At 32.9% G+C, this 19,120-nt stretch overlaps 2 protein-coding genes and 3 non-coding genes across 6 annotated transcripts; 1 reads left to right on the top strand and 4 right to left on the bottom strand.

Annotated features, from left to right (window-relative positions):
* The first annotated feature begins 555 nt into the window (after positions 1-555).
* On the top strand, positions 556-9,550 carry LOC125871836 (metal tolerance protein 2-like). Of its 2 annotated transcripts, XM_049552519.1 has the most exons (12): positions 556-1,111; positions 1,871-1,940; positions 2,706-2,803; positions 2,886-3,028; positions 3,353-3,468; positions 6,232-6,328; positions 7,020-7,104; positions 7,862-7,924; positions 8,030-8,135; positions 8,484-8,599; positions 8,814-8,905; positions 9,138-9,550. In XM_049552519.1, exons 1-12 carry the CDS (start codon positions 743-745, stop codon positions 9,292-9,294), a joined length of 1,512 nt encoding a protein of 503 aa, XP_049408476.1. In that variant the 5' UTR covers positions 556-742; the 3' UTR covers positions 9,295-9,550. The 2 variants fall into 2 exon arrangements, with proteins under 2 accessions (XP_049408476.1, XP_049408477.1); XM_049552520.1 differs by lacking the exons at positions 8,814-8,905; positions 9,138-9,550 and adding an exon at positions 8,679-8,722.
* Positions 9,551-13,808: 4,258 nt separating this feature from the next.
* On the bottom strand, positions 13,809-13,889 carry LOC125871978 (small nucleolar RNA Z155). The gene has a single exon (XR_007447092.1). It is a non-coding gene; the product is annotated as a small nucleolar RNA Z155 (small nucleolar RNA).
* Positions 13,890-14,042: 153 nt separating this feature from the next.
* LOC125871979 (small nucleolar RNA Z155) lies at positions 14,043-14,123 on the bottom strand. Its single transcript, XR_007447093.1, has one exon. It is a non-coding gene; the product is annotated as a small nucleolar RNA Z155 (small nucleolar RNA).
* Positions 14,124-14,209: 86 nt separating this feature from the next.
* LOC125871975 (small nucleolar RNA R41) lies at positions 14,210-14,306 on the bottom strand. The gene has a single exon (XR_007447089.1). It is a non-coding gene; the product is annotated as a small nucleolar RNA R41 (small nucleolar RNA).
* Positions 14,307-17,357: 3,051 nt separating this feature from the next.
* LOC125871127 (nuclear transcription factor Y subunit B-5-like) lies at positions 17,358-18,237 on the bottom strand. Its single transcript, XM_049551719.1, has one exon. It carries the CDS (start codon positions 18,094-18,096, stop codon positions 17,665-17,667), a length of 432 nt encoding a protein of 143 aa, XP_049407676.1. The 5' UTR covers positions 18,097-18,237; the 3' UTR covers positions 17,358-17,664.
* Positions 18,238-19,120: the final 883 nt, after the last annotated feature.

Here is a 19,120-nt window from a genome sequence, read left to right as displayed (position 1 = left end):
CATGTTTCAATTTATTTGACCTATTTTAATTTGAAATGGAGTTTAAAAAACTAAAAAAGATTCTTATATGTCAAATATATCAAAATGACATTAATCTTGTGGTTTATTAAACACGTTACGTGAAAATTTGAAATTAAACTAAAAAATAAAAGAGTCATTCTTTTATAAATGCACGCTCCTAAATAGAAAATATGTCAAACAAATTGATATAGAGGGTGGAGGGAATATTACACTAGTATTAATATTTAATACTCCTTATGTATCAATTTATATGACGAATTTGAAATTTTGAATATCAAATTTTTTATATATAAGTTGAGACAGACAAAGTAATTATTATTGGCAGAAGAAAATGAAGTTCATGATCTCAGTTAGACTTAAAACCATTTGAATTAGCTGAATTTATGTACTTCGTCCGTTTCAAGTTTTGTGTCACATTGGGACCGACCGAGGAAGTAGTTTTTAAGCTAAAAGTAATACTTTTTCAAGCGCCAAAGCTTAATATATATATATATTGAATAAATTTTCTGAAACTTATCAGTTACAGGTTGTAGTACCTTTTATTTATAGGCGAGCTGGCGAAGTATCTGATTCTCTCTTGCACATACTAACGACTAACGGCGAAAATCGGTACTGAACCAATTACGACTCCTCGCCGGCGTTTAACATCATTTCTTCATCGGAAAACTTCAACAGTAGTCGGAGCGACTCTCCAATTTGATCCAGCTGAAGAATCTCTAACATGGTAGCTAGATTCATCACAAGCAATCTCAATCGAATACGAAAAGCCTACTCAGCATCAACAACTCTCAGTAGGCACAACTACGATTTCACTTCTCTATGTTCTTCTCCGTATTTGCAATTGGATGATGACGATTCAGCTACACGTGTTGTGAATCCGAGTTTCATGCTGCAGAAGAGATGGCATACGGGCGATTCACATTCTCATCATCATGATCATCACGATCTCCGCTCCGGTAAGGACGGCGAGAGGATTTTTCGGCTTGGACTTGCTGCTGACATTGGCCTCGCCGCTAGTAAAGCTTTTACAGGTTATGTATGTGGAAGCACCGCCATTATTGCTGATGCGGCTCATTCTATCTCCGATGTGGTATGTGTGATGTATCTAGTCATGTATATTGTTTAGCTAGATTTATTGTATAAAATGAACTCTCAGTTTGTTCTGCTTCTATCTGTTGACCATTTGACAATAGAGATTGTGAGTTTCCAGAAAATGAAGAACATAAAATCTGGTTTTACTTGCTATTAAACAAGCCGAACATAAGTTTGATAGAACTTGATAAACGAGCAAAAAAGCTATTGATGAAAGCAAACTGCATACTTCATTATAAATTGCAGACTAATTTATAGAGTTCACAATCTCAACTGAAATAAATAAAAAAAAAAAAAAAAAACTCCTAAGAATTAGGGATAAAACTGCTACACAGATTACAGCGAACTTAGACTGTTGCAGTTTTTATGCATTTTTGGAACACTCCTTGCCTTAAGAGCTGCAAACTTCAAGTTTTTGCCCAAGATGTTGAAATTTGTTGCTTGGTAAAGGCTTGGTGAAGATATCAGCTAGATGCTCCTCAGTCACATCACCTTTTTTTGCATTTCTCTCAAGAACAAAAGCTTGATGTTGAAGTGTTTAGTTTTACCATGAAATACAGGATTGTGAGAAATTATTATCACAAATTGGTTGTCCACGAATACTTCAGTTCCTTTTGTTTGATTCATATGCATATCAACAATATTTTCCTCAACCACAACACTTGATTCATTGCTGCTATTGCAGCCACAAATTCTGCCTCTGTAGTGGATTGAGCCACAGTGAACTACTTCTAATGCTTTGTTATGGCCTTTGCAGGTTCTGAGTGGTGTATCATTGCTGTCCTTTCAAGCTGCAAGGGTTCCCAAGGACAAAGAACATCCTTATGGTCACTCTTGATTTGTATTTACACTTTTAACTCTTTTGATCTTACATCACTTTGTCTACATGGCTTTACCTTTTGATTTTGTGCTTGTGTTTACTTGTGTAATAGGTGGACGTAATAGCTGCCAACCTAATTAGATTTAGTTAACTGAGGATTGTTCGTTCCCGTGGTTGATTTGATAAAATTAACCAATATATGATATTGTAAAAGAGCTGACATGATATGAAACTTATATCATATCTTCTATATTTATCAATGAATATGAATCTTATCACTGTCGGCTCCTTGAACTTTACAACTTAGTGGAAGGTAGTCAGCCCTAGAGACATGTACTCCTTCCGTTTATTATATTTTGTTTGACACAGTTGATTGGGGGAAAGGAGTTTGAAATGTTGACTTGTATATTATATTAGTTGTAGTAGAAAAAAAACGTCAAAGTAATGGTTCATAAGTTAGCAAAATAGAGTCTAACACTTTGAACACTTCCCCACCCCCAAATAGAAAGAAGACAGTGGATCTTGCTTGAGATAAAGACAGTCCAATGTAACATTTCTGCAGATATACTGTTCAGATGCCTTTTATCCTCTACCCTGTTGATTCTCTGTTTTCCTTACTCCTTTACCTGTGTGTCTCTTCCAAATATAATTGCCCAGTGCTGTCCTATGGTAGCTTTGGTACCAATATCTAGATTACTTATTAAAACCACTATGTTGTCTGATCAAATCATGCTTCTGGTTTTGCATCTGATTTTACTTTTTACATGAACAGGACATGGTAAATTTGAGACTCTTGGAGCTCTTGGAATTTCTGGTGTGCTATTGGCTACTGCTGGTGGCATAGGATGGCATGCTTTAGATGTTTTGCTGGTATGTATCTATCGCTGGTATTCATTATATCTAGGAGTCTATATTCCCTATTGTTTGAATTTTTTTGAAACATTTCTTGCAGGGATTGTGGTCTGCAGCGCCTGAAGTTTTTAATCAGTCAATGACTCATCAGCACGTGCATGAGCAACATCACCATGGAATTGATATGGATCACCCTATCCTTGCTTTGAGTGTGACGATACTCTCTATAGCTGTTAAAGAAGGGTAAGTCATTTTCACCTTCAATCAGAAAAATAGAAGAATTTGTTACCTTTTCTATATGTATCCGTATACATATTACCTTCAAGCCCGTTTTATTTTTAAGAAAGACAGTTTCTTTGTATTGATTTTACTTTTAATGAAAGACAGTTTCATTGTATTGATTTTGTTGTTATGAAATACAGTTGCTTTATATTGATTACAAAAGCAAACAATGAAGCTGTTATACTTTCTGTCAGATGCGCATGTAGTATAGCAGCTTCATTAATGAAGCCAATAATGAAAGCTGTGAGTTTGTTCCTATATTTATGTTCAACTTTTTTCTTGTAGATTATACTGGATAACAAAACGAGAGGGAGAAAGGGTTGGCAGTGGGCTAATGAAAGCCAATGCCTGGCATCATCGTGCCGATGCAGTATCTTCTTTTGTTGCTCTCATAGGGGTTGGTAATGATCTTTATACTCAAATTTGACCTAAATATGTCTCTTTTATTTTAGCAAACGAGTTTTCACCATTGATTTGTCTAATTGTATCATTGAGAACTAAACAAAATGTGTGTACTGGTTTTACTTTAAGCATGAAATGCTAATATGTACTGTGGAGTATTACTATTAGTTTGGTCTAGAATAGTTTATGATGTTTTATATTCACAATTTCATTTTTTTAATAAAGTACATTTATGTATGTAATGTCTACAATAGTAACAACATATCCAGTATAGTCCCACAAGTGGGGACTAGGGAGGTTAGGATGTACACATACCTTACTCCTACCTTTGCGGGGTAGAGAGGTTGTTTCTAATACATCCTCTGCTCGAACGAGAAGGTAATCGAAGCAGAGTTGCAAGGAAATATGACAACAAAAATATCAAGATAGAAAGAAAGCAAATGAAGCAATAGATTGTAGAACACCTTGGAGCATAGGAAACTACGTGATTACTAGATACTACTACTAATAAGGCTAGGGGGGGTGGGTGGGATGTGGCTTGCCCCTGTCTCTCCCATCAAATGAGTGACAACACTTGGCTATCTACTAACATTCTACCCTAATCCTCGATCTCCACACCTTTCTATCTATGGTCATGTACTCAGTAATTTGGAGTTATGTCATATGCTATCTAATCACCTCCCCCATCCCAGTTCTTCTCCGGTCTACCTCTACTTCCCCTAACTCCTGTTATAGCTAATCTCTCACACTTCCTTACTGGCGCATCTGCGTACCTTTTCTTCATATGGCCGAACCATCTCATTTTCGCTTCTCTCATCTTGTCAGCTTCAGGAGCCACTCCCACCATGCCCGTATAACTTCGTTCCTAATCACATCTCTCTTTCTAGTATGCTCACACATCCACCTAAGCATCTTCATCTCTGCAACACTCATCTTTTAAATGTGGGCATTCTTGATGGGCCAACACTCCACCCCATACAACAAGGTTGGTCTAACCATCACTCTGTGGAACTTACCCTTAAGCATTGGCAACACATTCTTATCGAACAGTACTTCGTATGTGAGCCTCCATTTCATCCACCTTGCTCCAATAAGATGAGTGACATCATCATCAATCTCCCAGTTTCCTTTGAATTATAGACTCAAGATATTTGACGCTTCTTCTTTTATTTTAGGTATGACTTGTGCATCGATATCTTTAGACTCAAGGGTCAGCCTCCAAACTTCCAACCTACCGTTAACTCCACCACGCGTCTCGTCATCAACACTATGTCATGTGCAAATAACATACACAACAGTACCTCCCCTTGAATATGTCGTGCCAATTCATCCATCACTAAGACAATCAAGAATGGGCTGAGGGTTGAGCCCTGGTGCAACCCCATCATGATAGGAAAGTGTTTCGATTCACCTCTCACTATTTTTAGGGTCTTGGCTCCATCGTACATGTCCTTAATTGCCTCAATGTAAAACATAGACACACCTCTAGCCTCCTAACACCTCCAGATGACCTCCCTAGACACTTCATCATGGGCCTTCGATGTTTGAGATATCTATCTTTAGTTGTTAGGGCATAAATATTATTTTCCTGTCGTACCTTTGAAATGCAATAATATAAAATCCTTCAGACTAAAAAGTATGTATAGTGATTACTATTATTTTGGTTAATCTAGAACAGATTATACTTTCATTGCTAGTATGATTGACAGATTGAACTTTAAGCTGGTGGTAAATTTTTCCCTTTTGTTCGGTGCCATTATGTTCATTTGTAGGAGGAATCTAGATCATGAACTTGGTCTACCGATTCATCTCATTAACCTTGTTGGCAATTTTTGCCCTTGTTAGTTCTTAATCTAAAAGTTTTGGTCTTGGGGAGGGGTGCAATGCTATTTTAAACTCTAACAATGGTACTTGTACCCAAATGTCAAGATATTGTATGTACAGTGTTGCTAGGCCTAGTTATCTTGATAAGATGTACTTGTGGGCAGTGGACAGGCGTCCAGTTGATTAGTCAAGGTACGGGCAAGCTTACCGTGCACCACCCATATTTAAAAATAATAAGAGATTATTATGTCCTCTGGATTTTACAAGGATCTAGTATGAATAAAAATTAGAGGATCATGATGGATGTCCTTTGTTGTATACTTTTAGTAATCCAGAGCTTCATATAATACCAACATATCTCTCTAGATTCTGCTTGCTTAAGGTGCTGACTGAGAAGATCACAAAAGGGGTTAAGAGCAAACTAACAATTGTACATAACCTGTGTCATTCGTCCTCAATTTAAGAGATATATGTCGAGACCTCTGTAGTTTACATACTAATCTAGAGAGAGTTCTGAGATCTTTCCAGAGCTCTCTTATAAGCGAACCAAGTACCTGTGTCTTACCCTTTCAAGGAAGGGGGAAAATGACATTATATATATAACATATTTAAATAGAACATAAAACGATAAAGGATCTCTCAGGACATAAGGGATAAAAGAAGCTTTAGTGTTTAGTCTATGCCTGAAAAGGGAAGAGAAGACCTCCATAACCTAAAGCTCAAGTGTAGTCAACGATATTTTATGAGCAGTTGAGTAAGATATTTCTTAAAATCGAATCCAAGTCAGTTGTTCAAAGTCAATTTATCTAAAAGTTCGTAGAAGTCAAACAAGCCTTTGAATTGAAATAAATCGGTATTAGCTTATGAACTCAATGAACTTTGGATATTGTTGATTAGAAGATGCATCACTTCTTAAGTTGAATTCTTCATGAAATTAGGTGGTTCTATCCTTGGAGTGAGGATCCTGGATCCACTTGCTGGGCTGGCTGTTGCAGGCATGATCATGAAGGCTGGACTTGAAACTGGATATCAGAGGCATGTCTTCCAATTGCTTAGCTATTTTGAATTTGCCTTCCTGGTCATCATCTTCTTTTGATAAACTTGTATAGAACTTAGCCTATGTTTGGGGACGGAAATGGATGGTAAACTGAATCCTTCATCTCCTCATTGTTGGTTGGGCACTTGAACAAAGAAGAATGAATCATTCATTCTTTACCCCTTTTGTTGGAGTAGTGTCTAAGGCTAAGGGTTGTTGTTGGGTGAGTGTGTGTAATGTGTCAAGTCTCTGGATCTGCTCTCAGTGAAAAGCATGTGTTTTCTTAAAAGAAAGTAGGATCAATCTCCTCTTGCACTTCAGTGGGCACTAAATTGTGGAAGTGGTTGTCCTTGAGTCGAGGATAAATTTGCACGTAATATTGGTTTTAGATGTCCCAGACCCCACTTGTGAGGCTACACTGGGTATTTATTGATATTCTAGATTTACTAGTTGTTTATCTTTTGGTCAGCTGGTCTTAATTTATTATGTACTAGACACTCTAGAAAGATTTTCAACTCACCATTTGCAAGTTTATGGATATCCTTAGTAAGTGGTCGATTAGTCGCCAATTGGTAAAATAGTGTTTCAAAGATTAATGTTAACCCATCTGCTTTATTTGGAGGTTACCGGTCTTTAACTTGACCATTGTCTCAATCCTTTTTTCATATTTTACTCATTTCTAAATTATAGTGTCTTGGAATTGGTTGATGCTGCTATTCCTTCGCATATCCTAGAGCCTTTCAAGCACACAATTCTACAAGTTGACGGAGTTGAGGCAAGTTATTCTTCCTGCCAGGAAGTCGATGTTATTTCTGTTCCTCGACTTTCATTCATGTAATACTTTATCAACTTAGTTTTGTGTCTTTTGATGTTGATACTGCTGTCAGCAATTCCTTTCTTGCATCTATTTGTCATCCTGTGCTACTTATTTACCCCTTAATAGTTTCTACCTCAATTATGGCATTCCGGTGCACAAAGCATCCCGCGTTCGTGAGGATGACATAGAAATATGTTAAACAATAGAGTTTTCAGGGTCAAATCAACCAATATGAGATTAATAAAGCCCTTATCTAAGTGCACCAAATTGTGTATTCCTAGTAGAAAAAAAATACTGTTCATTGTAGTTTCTTTTGTGAGCAAGCAACATTTTACCTGATTGATACTTATGTGAATTTATATTGTTATTAGAAAGAAACAATATTTGATTACAAGAACCTAATCATGTGTGCTTATGAGATATTTTAGAAATATTTGTTGAAGGTTTAGGTGGAATACTCCACTTCAATCCTTCACACACTGTTCCACAGTATGCAATTGACTAAATTTGTCATCTCCTCTATCACAATATTTCATGTGATTTACTCTTCTTTCTTGTACTCTATTAACGTTTGGGAAACTTAATATTTAACACAACATCTTATTGATTTTGTGCACTATGCACATGTTCCTCCGGCATATTTCTTTGTTGGTCAATGTTTTCTGTATATCTGAGAATGATATCAATGAATAAACATATTGTTTGACCTCTGCAGGGTTGTAGTCACCTGAGAGGAAGGAGGGCTGGTTCATATCTCTATCTTGATGTCATAGTTGAGGTAGTATGTATGTCATGTTAAGTAGTTCATCATAGGGATATTTCCCTATCAAATTATTTATTTGTGAGGATGTCAGGCAGATTTAAATGCACCTCCTATATGCAGGTTGATCCCTTTTCTAGTGTAAGTGCTGCGCATGAGATCGGGGAAAACGTCAGCCGCGAAATCCAGCGATTGCATCCCGAAATAGCTGAAGTCTTCATTCACATAGGTACTGTTGAGTCTACACACATCTACACATGTTAATGTAGGCTTAGAATTGCTTGTAGTAGTGTTACGAAATGCTAAACAAATGACAGCCTTAAAATAGAAAACAGAAAACGTTATTAAAACCCGGAATGCTGAACATGGTTGGTTTTTCCACTTCTTCTGGATGTTCAGTGGGGTAGTTGAGGAACCTGAAGATCAAGTTGTCAGCGTAGTTTACCATTATCTCGTGATCCACGGGCATATGCAATCTTGTCATTACGAAAAGATTTTGACAGCAATTTGCAGGGTCAACTTTTTCGTTATTGTTGATGCTTCCTTGCTAGCTAACATTGTTCATTCCAACTTGTAGAACCATCAACTATACACATTCCACCCGCTGTTGTGTCTCAACAGAGAACTGCTAACACAATGGATGCAGACATTGAAAATATAGTTCGCCACATTTTATCTACAAACTTTTCTCAGGTATCTATCTCTTTGTAGATTTTCTTTTTGTTCCTTTTCCCAAATAGAAGGTTTAGCATTTTCAATTTTGATAATATAGTGTGCACGTAGTTTCTCTTGGATCCCTTGATGCACTTCAGTTGTTGTAAGTCGCCTTCTTTTGTTACATATACAGTTTAGTGAGTTTCCATTCCGTCCTGCTTGTTGACATGAGGCACTTTTTATTGGTTTTCAGAAGATGATTGTTGAGCGTGTGACTCCACATCTACTGCAAGGACAGGTTTTACTTCAAGTGGAAGTTTCTATGCCTCCCGATCTCTTGATTAGGTAGAACCACTCAAAACCTAAGTAGCTCGGACTCTCTAAAAATGTTGCCGCACCCGTGTCGGATCCTTAAATAATACACTGTTTTTGGAGGATCCGACACACACCCGTCGACATTTTTGAAGAGTCCGAGCAACATAAGCTCAAAACACTTCACTTAATAGCAGTACACTTAACATGAAGTATCAGATGTCTGTGTCATTGATTTTACTTGGGCTACTTCTTAATTTTCTAGGGATGCGATAAAAGTTGCAGAAGAAGCAGAAAAATTAATCATAGAGGCAGCACCAAATATTGTTCATGTGTGTATCCAGCTGCGCCTAGGGCGATCCATGCCAGAGTCGTACCACAAATTGGTGGAGAGCACAAGTCGGGGACTTGTATACACTTAAAATGTGCATGTATACATCCACATTCTGTATAATCAATAAAGAAATTCCGACTCAAGAATAAATCAAAGCTACACAGAGTGTCCATTCTCTATTTTACTCTCCAAATATAGAAAATGAATAGTAAAATAGAGGTAGGTGGGTTGCCGAAGATAATGATTTTATAAGTATTTGAAATAATATATTTATGTTATAAAATATTATGGTGTGGATATCTACTATACCAAAAAGTTACTCTCACCAATTATCTCTCTTACTTCCCTCCACCTTTATGACCATCATTCTTGGAACTTTACACCTCTATAATCTCCTCATTTATATTCATGGTTAATGTCATGTTTATGTCAAACATTTTGTATGCCTCTATGTAACACTATAAATAGAGGCCTAAGACTTCATATTGGATACACTTGAATACTTGGAAGAATAAAAAAAGCTCGCAACTCTCGTCTCTTTATTTCTATTACTTTTATCTTCTATATTTCTTGTCTTATTTTTCTTTAGTTTTAAAATACGTTATCAACACGATTCTCCAATTTTTCAAATTTAGTTTCAACTTGATTTTTTCCACTCGTGATAGGTATGTAATTATATTGAAATTTTTCATGATGACTTTGGTAAGTGTACTCTACATTTTTTTGGTATATAGCACTCCAAAAAGTTGAATTCAGTTTCATTTCTCCTCCTGAAAAGTAAAGGTAAGGTAAGTAATTTTTCCAAATTAGTTGCTTACTCGAAAAAGATAAGGTATTGAGTTATGTGGCATATACATATTGATTGGATCATCATTATTGGTTACTTTTGTACCTCTTTATTTTTCATTATCTTAACATTTACTTGTTGAGTTATTAATATATTATTTGTACTGACAAAGTTTGTATTATGGTTATTTTAAAATGATTAGTAAATTATGTTAATCTTCGTAACAATATTGAGAAGGATTTTTTTTTTTGGAAATTAGTAATGTTGTATTCCTCAGCATTAAGGATATGTTGGTGACCTCCAAAAATTCGTACATAGAGGGGCTAGGAAGGCTAATTACAAAGATCCTAACATATCTACTAGTTGCTCTACCTCCTCTATACATTCCTATTTACACCACAAATACAAATATGCAATGTAATTTTCTTTGACTTTCTGTATGGAGTTTGATTTGTTCTCATAGCATCTTCCATTTCTTTCCTTTCATACTGACCACCATGCAAGCTGGAATAATTCTCCATCACTTTTTTTTTGCTTTTACTGTCTCCTCTCTTGATCCAACAACTCAACAGGTCAGCAGTATGTTCTGGCATCGTCCAGCTGTTACCAGTGAGCCTAAAAAACAGAGACCATAGTTGACCTGTGACTCTACAGTGTAGAAAAAGATGGTTGTTGGTCTCATTTGTCTCATTGTAGAAAAAGGTTTTAATTTATTTTAACTTGGGATTTTTATATGGTTCCAGCATGTTGTTCTAATTAATATTTTTTTTTCATTTTTCTTATGTTTTAAGTTTCAGATTATATTTATGATTTTTTATATATGTTTTTTTAGTAACACAATTGATTTATTAAGACATTGATTGAGGGTAAGACGGCGAATTCAAATATCACTGCATCAAGTGCGTAAGACATCGAGTTAAAGTCTTGGAGCGTCATGATAATAATATGTTGGGTTCAAGTCCCATTGATTTATGAGCTAAGGCTTCTTTATACAGATAAGACGTTGGGTTTAAGTCCTATTGCACCATAGTGATGATATGATGATGTGAAGGCAAAAAAATATATTTTTGACTAAAAGTCATGAAATCTACCCAATTGATTTGCTCTATTCTCTTATGTGAATATGGTAGCTAGCATAATATGTCTAAAAAATAACAAGTGGTTGAATGTATGAATATTAATGTGGTAAAATGTTAATGGTCATCATCGTGGTAATTAAAAGAAAGAACATTATGAGTTCTTAAGATGGTCCTTCAAATGTGAAGGTAATTTTTGGTCATTAAAGTGGTATGAGATGTTACTGGGCACATTGTTATTGGTGCAATCCAATTTGAAAAGTTTTATAAATCCTCCATCAAAATAAAAGAGTACAAAGTGGTAGTACATTTGACATTTTAAAGTGATGTTGAGGTGGTCACATAAATTTGATAATGCCAAAGCATGACAATAAGTTTCTAATAAAAACTTATGGAGCATTTGTACCACTTCTTAAAGAAAATATGACTTGTATTCGTATGGATAAGGACATGTTCATGTATGGTTGGATAAATGTCAATCTCATCTCTACGGGAGGTTTGAGAGGTTGAAATTTTTTTTTTTGACATAAATGATAATTTGGTCATATACTTTAATGGCTATACAAATATTGTGATATATTTTACTATGAACTATTGAAGGACAAAAGAAAGAAATAATTCTTTTCTATATAGTTTATGGTCATGATCAAAATAAATATTGTTGTGTGACAATACTAATTTGTCATTGGTTGTCAAAAAATAAGTCTTGCATGTAATAATTTAACCATGACAAGAATAATAGTTTTCTCCTTGAAGAAGATGGTCACCATAAGAATGGTGTTGTGAAATTTGTGGTAGTACAAAAATGAATTGAGAATTTCAAAAGGGCTAATTTGTTACTATCTAGATGAATTAAATTGTTCATAATATTGGGGTTGTAATAAGTCTCAAAAGAAACTTTTTTAAGTTAGGTGAGAAATTGAAAAGAATTTTTTTTTTATATTGAGACTATAAATTATGATTTAATATTTTCAATTACTACAATCAAAGTGGTTATAAATATTTATGTATAAGATTATCCATTTTTCCTCTTATTTGTTGTATACAAATATGAGCATGAGTGATGGAATCATATGCAAAAGTAAACTAGAAGTTTACTAGATATCCATTGGCATTTTGATTCAAATATTATGCGATAGAATTGAGAATTCATGTGGCTTATGTTGAAGATATGAAAAATTCTTTAAGAATTCTCTTTGTGTTGCTTGTTTTCATGATAAAATGATCATTATATCAGCTAAGGATTTGAATTGTATCCCCTGAAATTAATTGGAACTTATAAAAAGGTGAATATGAACTTATTCACCTACCATGTAGATCGCTTACTATTATGATTTAATAGATGACACTTATTATCAACTTACAAATTATTTTTTGTATGATTGTTTGAATTGTTAAATTAAGAACACAATTTCAAATCATAAAATTATATTGATAATGCTGGTTGGTTTAACAGAAATTCTATGTCTCCAATTATAATTAGTTCATTGATTATGAAAAAGAAAACTCTCAAATAAAATTTAGTATGAGATAAATTTATTTAAATGTACACATAGCTAACAAGGTTTTTCCATCACAATTGATTCAGTGTTAAGGAATCAAATAATTTTAATCTAAAAACTTGATGTGTGCATATATAATTTTATTGCTCTACTACACACAAAAACAAATCCCCAAATGAGATTGAAGGTAAATGTTAAATGTCCTAACTTTAAGGAGGTATGGCTATTAACTAAAAATTACATGTGGGTGAATTATCTAATCTAGATTCTCGTTAAAAAATGTGACATGAATTTTGTACCTCAAGGCATAAACACGGTTTCACAGAAGTCTGTGACATTATTAAATAAAAATATATTCTCAGGATGCAATGAGACCTACTTCATTCAGACAATAAATAAAATACTTAAATATATAAAATGAATGATTATTATATCTAACTGAAAAGCTTAAGTTTTATAAAAATCTTTAATAAATTTAAGGAAAATTCTTTTGGTCAGAAAAGATGGTCAAAATTTGATCAGAATAATATTTTACTTATGATATCTTACCTTTTTGAATATTTTTATTTTTTTAACTTTAATACTTTTTAATTAAAAAATAAAAAAATCAACTTATTTAAAAATAAAATAAATATTATACACTTTTAAAATTTTCTAATTATTTAATATTATCCTAAATTTAAAAGGTCTTGAAGCAATTTCATTGTGTACTGCAAAGAATCTTTCCAATTTCATGAAAATGAATAAAAGTATTAGTACAATTGATGCACGTATTAGTACAATTGATGCACTTACATATTATTGATTATATAAATGTAAGAAGATTATTTAATCTATATAAATAAGTAACGTGAAGAAATTGTCATATTATCATTTCATTGATTTCAGCTTAAAATTTGAATCATAGAATTTTATTAACATTTGATTTTATATAGCCTGATGTCTATTTTCCTATATCAAAATTAGATACAATTGTTATAGTTTTCAAACTATTAACATTGATTAGCAAAAACTTATTAGTCCTGTTATGACTTTGAACAAAAACTAAATTTTGGTTTTTCACATTCCTATAATTTAACTTGCATCTGCAAGTTGAACCATATTTGATATCTACTTTCATTCCAAAATTGTTGCATATCATGGTATATCAAAGAGAAAAAATGCAGTAATAATTAATATTATTATTTTCTTGAAATCATAATAAAAGAAACAAACAAAGTTACAAAATAAGGTGAACCATTGATCAGATAATTGTAGTCTGAATGATTTTTTGGGTCGACATATAAACTTTCCTGAATCGGATATCATCCCTTCAATGATTCATAACATAAACAAGAAATTTTAACAAAAATATTCAACATTTTTTACCTAAATTAAGTCCTTTATCAGAAAAAATAATAAAATTTCATCAAATCTTAGATCTAAAACATGTAAAATGAATTATAAAAAAAAAATAAAAAATGAACTGAACCATTGATCAGATAATTGTAGTCTGAATGATTTTTTAGGTCGACATATAAACTTTCCTGAATCGGATTTCATCACTTCAATGGTTCAGAACAACCATCCAACCTTAAAAATAAACTTTGAAAAAACTAGAAATCGATAAAAGAAACCAAATAATTTCGAAAAAATATGAGTAGGCTCAGAAGGATCCATTGGTTAAATGTATAATCACAGACGGAGAAAATCTCCTTTCAGCAAATAGGTAGATTTTGAGCATCATAGCCTACTCATTCATAAACAGAAAAAAAATCAAAGGAATCTAAAGAAAAAATCAACCAAAAATCACAAGCAACTCAGCATAAACACAATTGGAGAAGAGAATGAAGATGATGAAGTTATTGAAAGGTATATATAAGTGTTTGCCTCAACAATTAGGGTTAGGGTTTAAGGCCCTGTTCCTAATTCGCTAAAGCCCTCTGGGCTTAGGGTAGAAACGGCTCGTTTTTAGTTAGATAATGGGCTTAGATGATTAGGCCTATCTGGAGTTTGGGCCACTTTTCTCTTTAAATAAGAAGCCCAAATGACAATCAATTTTGAGTTTTGGGCTAAAATTAGGAGGAATTTTCGCAAATAGTCATTACAATAAACTTAATTATGATCTATAGCTATAGTTTGCATATTTACAGGTTGGAGCTACGATTTAAGTTGTTTCATTTGTATAATTCACGAGTTTGTATAATTCGTGGGTGAGTTTGTATAATTTGCGGGTATGTTTGTATAATTGAGTTATTTTTGTATAAACTCGAAATAACGAATTTATATAACACAAACATCTGAACTTTCAACAGTTATACAAATTACTTTATACAAAATTAAACAAATTATTTTATACAGATTCTGAATTATACTAACTCGAAATTCCAGCCCACGTAATCATCACTAAATGTTAGTTACGAATGGTAGTTAACTAAAACTATAGTTAGGATAACTAATTAACTGATATATACTTACTTAACCACGTAATTTTCTCCTTTCTAATCCCCTTTAACTTTGCTAAAGTGAAACACTTTAGACTATCAGAAGTCATATTCCTGATATTTGACATTTGCATTTCAAGGTTTATTTGCTAAGATTCTCACCTTGAATTGCTATCATGAGAAATCACTATATTTAAGGCAAGAGGAGGAGTAAGGTTGGATATAAAATATCGAAAATTGAATTATCGAATCAAATTGAATTTTTTAATAATTTGATATTTGGTAATTCGATATTTAATATGATATTTGGGAGTAATATTTTAGAATTATGGTATTTCGGTTTGGGTTTGGATGAGACATTAGAATCATTTGGTATTCGATATTTTTCGAATACCGAATTATTTACTTAATAAAGGTCATATATCAATATGTTCATAACTAATTAGTATAAGTTCAAAGAGAAAGTTAAATGCTAAACATAAACAACCTAAATATATGTCTTTTAGTTGTGTCAATTTATTTTTCTTTATTCTTCTTAGTTTCTGATCTTCTATTATATCGTGAATCTACATAGAAAAATAAAAATAATTGGAGCAATAATATTAACTTTGTAATACAATCGGCTACAAATTCAATATGATATTACCAAATACCATACCAAATCGAAGTTTGATTCACTGATTATCGAATTATCGAATCAAAATTTAAAAATTTAATATTTGATATCAACTTTTGACTATTAATTACCGAATTATTAAATTCAAAATTTAGAAATCTCAAACCAAATATCAGACACCCACCCCTAAGCATGAGGGTTCTTTGAGGTCAATTTTTTTGGTCCATGGTTGTTTTTTAAGGTTGTATTGTCGCACCTTAATACCATTTTGTTACTGTTTTTAAGGAAATATATTTACTATTTTTGAGTGGGGCATATTGTTGTGTTTTAAAGTAATATATGATATAAATTGCTAGTAAGGCAAGGAGAAATAAATTCATGTTCATCAATCAAAGAAAGAGATAGGACTGTCAGTTGAAATTCGCAACGTTGGAAAATAAAATAATTGAATTAAATTGAACTAATTTAATTTTTCAATTTTTTAGTTCTGTTTTGATAAAAAAAAATTTAAAAAGTTTGAGTTTTTAATTTGGTGTTTAGTGTAAGAGGGTCTCAGAATTTTGGTGCATCGCAGAATCAAATTTTTATTTTAAAAAAGTCAACAAACAATTCAACTATTTATGAACAAATCAAAGTAGCAACAAATTTACAATTCAGACAATTAATTTCAATATTAATTCACCAGAAAGGAGTCCAAATGTATTTTTGTCAATATTCGTCATGTAAAGAAACCTATCTTCATCCTTGTTTTTCTTGAACAATAGTTGGAGACACAATGTTCTTGACAAAGATAAAAATAGTCTTTTCAGCACAATAAGTATTGTTTCACGGTGAGATATACCTCATCACTTAACATGATTTTAAGTGTCTTAGATTTTGTCCTCAATTTATTTTTCATTTGCATCGAAAAAACCGTTTTAAAAATATCAAACCAAATCGAATCGAAGTTGAACAAACCAAACCAAACCAAATTGAATTATTTCTATTTGATATTTGATGCACACTTTTTCAAAACCAAAAATAAAAAAAGTTGAACGCCGACCACTACTAATCAATGATTTATTTCTAATAAAATAGACTTATTTTAAAAGAGAATCAAGCAACTTTTAGAGTTCATCACGAAACAATTTTTTTTAAGAAAAGAAATTAAATTACAATTTTAACTATATTATCCAGCACACACAGTATAGACTATACGTGGTAGGGGTCTATGCCAAACCCTCCGCCACTTAGGGAGCTCATATGGTGGGAGTTGGAAAGAAAATACAGTATTATAAACTATAAGGCATTTCAGTACCATTTCCAAGTATTAATACGAATGTATTAAAATTATAACATTAATTAGTTACTTACATCAATCAAAATATTGTTTAGTTGCCAATAAATGACAGATTTGGCTCCTCTCCGTTACCCTCCTTCCCTCTATTTCGTCAAGTACACGTCTAGATAAGAGACATGTGTTTTAAAATTTTAAAAGTCAAGATTATATCATATTAACAATATCACAACCATAGTTAAAACAACCAATTTTAGAAAACTAATCTTCCAATTTGGTAAGAACAAGAAATACCCTACAAATTCTGATATTCATTAATATCATTAATTTCACGTGCAAATGAAGAAAGAAATGGTAATTAGGGAAGGAATTTGTGCTAACCTCCATTAGAGTCTCTAATTAGTATTGGAGTAAATTATTATTGTTCAACACTGAACCAAGAACCATGCCAATCTAGCCAAATGAGAACATAATCACAAAGTTAATTAATTTTTCAAAACCATATCCCACAAATTAATTACCTTACAAATTATTTAGAAGATACAATATGATCACTAGTACGAAAGCACGATTTATTTTTTTCTTCATAAAATGAAAACAAGAGTAGAAAGAATTTGAAAATCAAAGCTTATTACGTATAGAGGTGGACATAGTTTGGGTCAACCTAAAAACCAAATTGAAATTCGAACTTTTTGGATTTTTGGATTATGAATTGAACTGTCTGAACGGTCACCCCTACTTGATTAAAAAAAAGTTGTCATTTATGCTCCGGACTTTCTTAAGGACCATACAATCTTCTAAGGAGAAACTCATTTTTCTCCCTTTCTTCATTCTTGTTGCCAATATCAACCTTATTTTGGTTAGCTTTTTCACCTTCTAACTCTCTATATCTATGCAAATACCTCTTCAATGGCTCAACATAATCATCAAACCCTAAATTTCCCAAAGCCCAACAAACATCATCTCCGTTCAACGTCTTCCTCTTCTCCTTGTGACATTTCTCCGATGCTTCTCCAGTAACAAAGCTTATGAACTCAGACACACATTCTTGCATTGTTTCTTTCCCCTCTTTTGAAATCTTCGCGTTTTGAGGAAGAATATGCTTCATTATTCGTCCCACGTTAGCTATTGGCAACAACCTATCGTGCTCCTTAAACCCTCCTTCTTCACTTGAGTCAAATGATCCTAATATATTGTTGCTATCAACCATTTTGGGAAACCTAAAAACTCGATCCTGATGATCTCTCAACCATTATTTGCAGCCTCTTTATTATAAGCAGAAGTTCGTCTGTATTACGCTAACTTATAATTAATCAAGTGTTAATATTCTATCGTGATATCGTCAGAGATTCTACAATATATATAAAAGTATTCAGTATTAGTGTGGAGACATAATGTCAAACAAAATTTGTATATAGATGGTACAAAGTTAGGTCATATTTTATTAAAAGCACTTTGCTTTAATGAATTATGGATCAAATGGTCCCCTTCCATCTCCCTTGCTACTTGTTAATGTTTAATCCTTTTCACAAGCTTTAGTTACCACATGTCTTAAACAATGTTCCATTTGCTCTTTATAATTATGGACTATTACTAGTCCAACCAAGTGTAATCAATTGTTGAGGGCATAAAAAGATCATCCAACTAGTGTGATATTATATTAAAAAATATGTCTTAAACAATGCTTGAAAGTTGAAATATTGAAATTTGTGGACTAACTAACTATATATATCTACATATAATGTACCTATTTTTTTGTTTACCATAAAGCTTACTACAAGACAACACCTAAAAAGAGCCGTTTGAACATAAATATGAGTCCTAGTTGTTGGAGATAATGTTAATTCAGTCTTTAATTCTATGTTTTAATATAGTAAAATTATCATTTTATTTACTACCCCTAAAGCAATACTGGATAAGTAAAAATGAACGGAAAGAGTAGTACATATTATAGGTAACTTCAAAGTTGCTTATTTGTCGAAATCACCCATATTATACATTTGTGTTTTCCTTGTCCCTTTTACAAGTAATAAGGCATCTCATATATATCTGCATATATATTAGACAATTTTCTATTTCCTTGATGAATCTAGCTCCAAAAAGGCGCAATGACCGATCACCGAGTCCGGCATCAATACGGATATTTTTTAAACTCGAAACACTAAAATGGACCCTCTCTACACCGAAACTTATAGTTCGCCCATAATTAACAACACTTAACCCCACCATCCCTG

This window comes from Solanum stenotomum, chromosome 7, assembly GCF_019186545.1.
Source record: "Solanum stenotomum isolate F172 chromosome 7, ASM1918654v1, whole genome shotgun sequence".
In the NCBI taxonomy this organism is placed as follows: domain Eukaryota; kingdom Viridiplantae; phylum Streptophyta; class Magnoliopsida; order Solanales; family Solanaceae; genus Solanum; species Solanum stenotomum.
The sequence above is the reverse complement of the archived record's forward strand: the minus strand, read 5'-3'. Positions and strand labels throughout refer to the sequence as shown.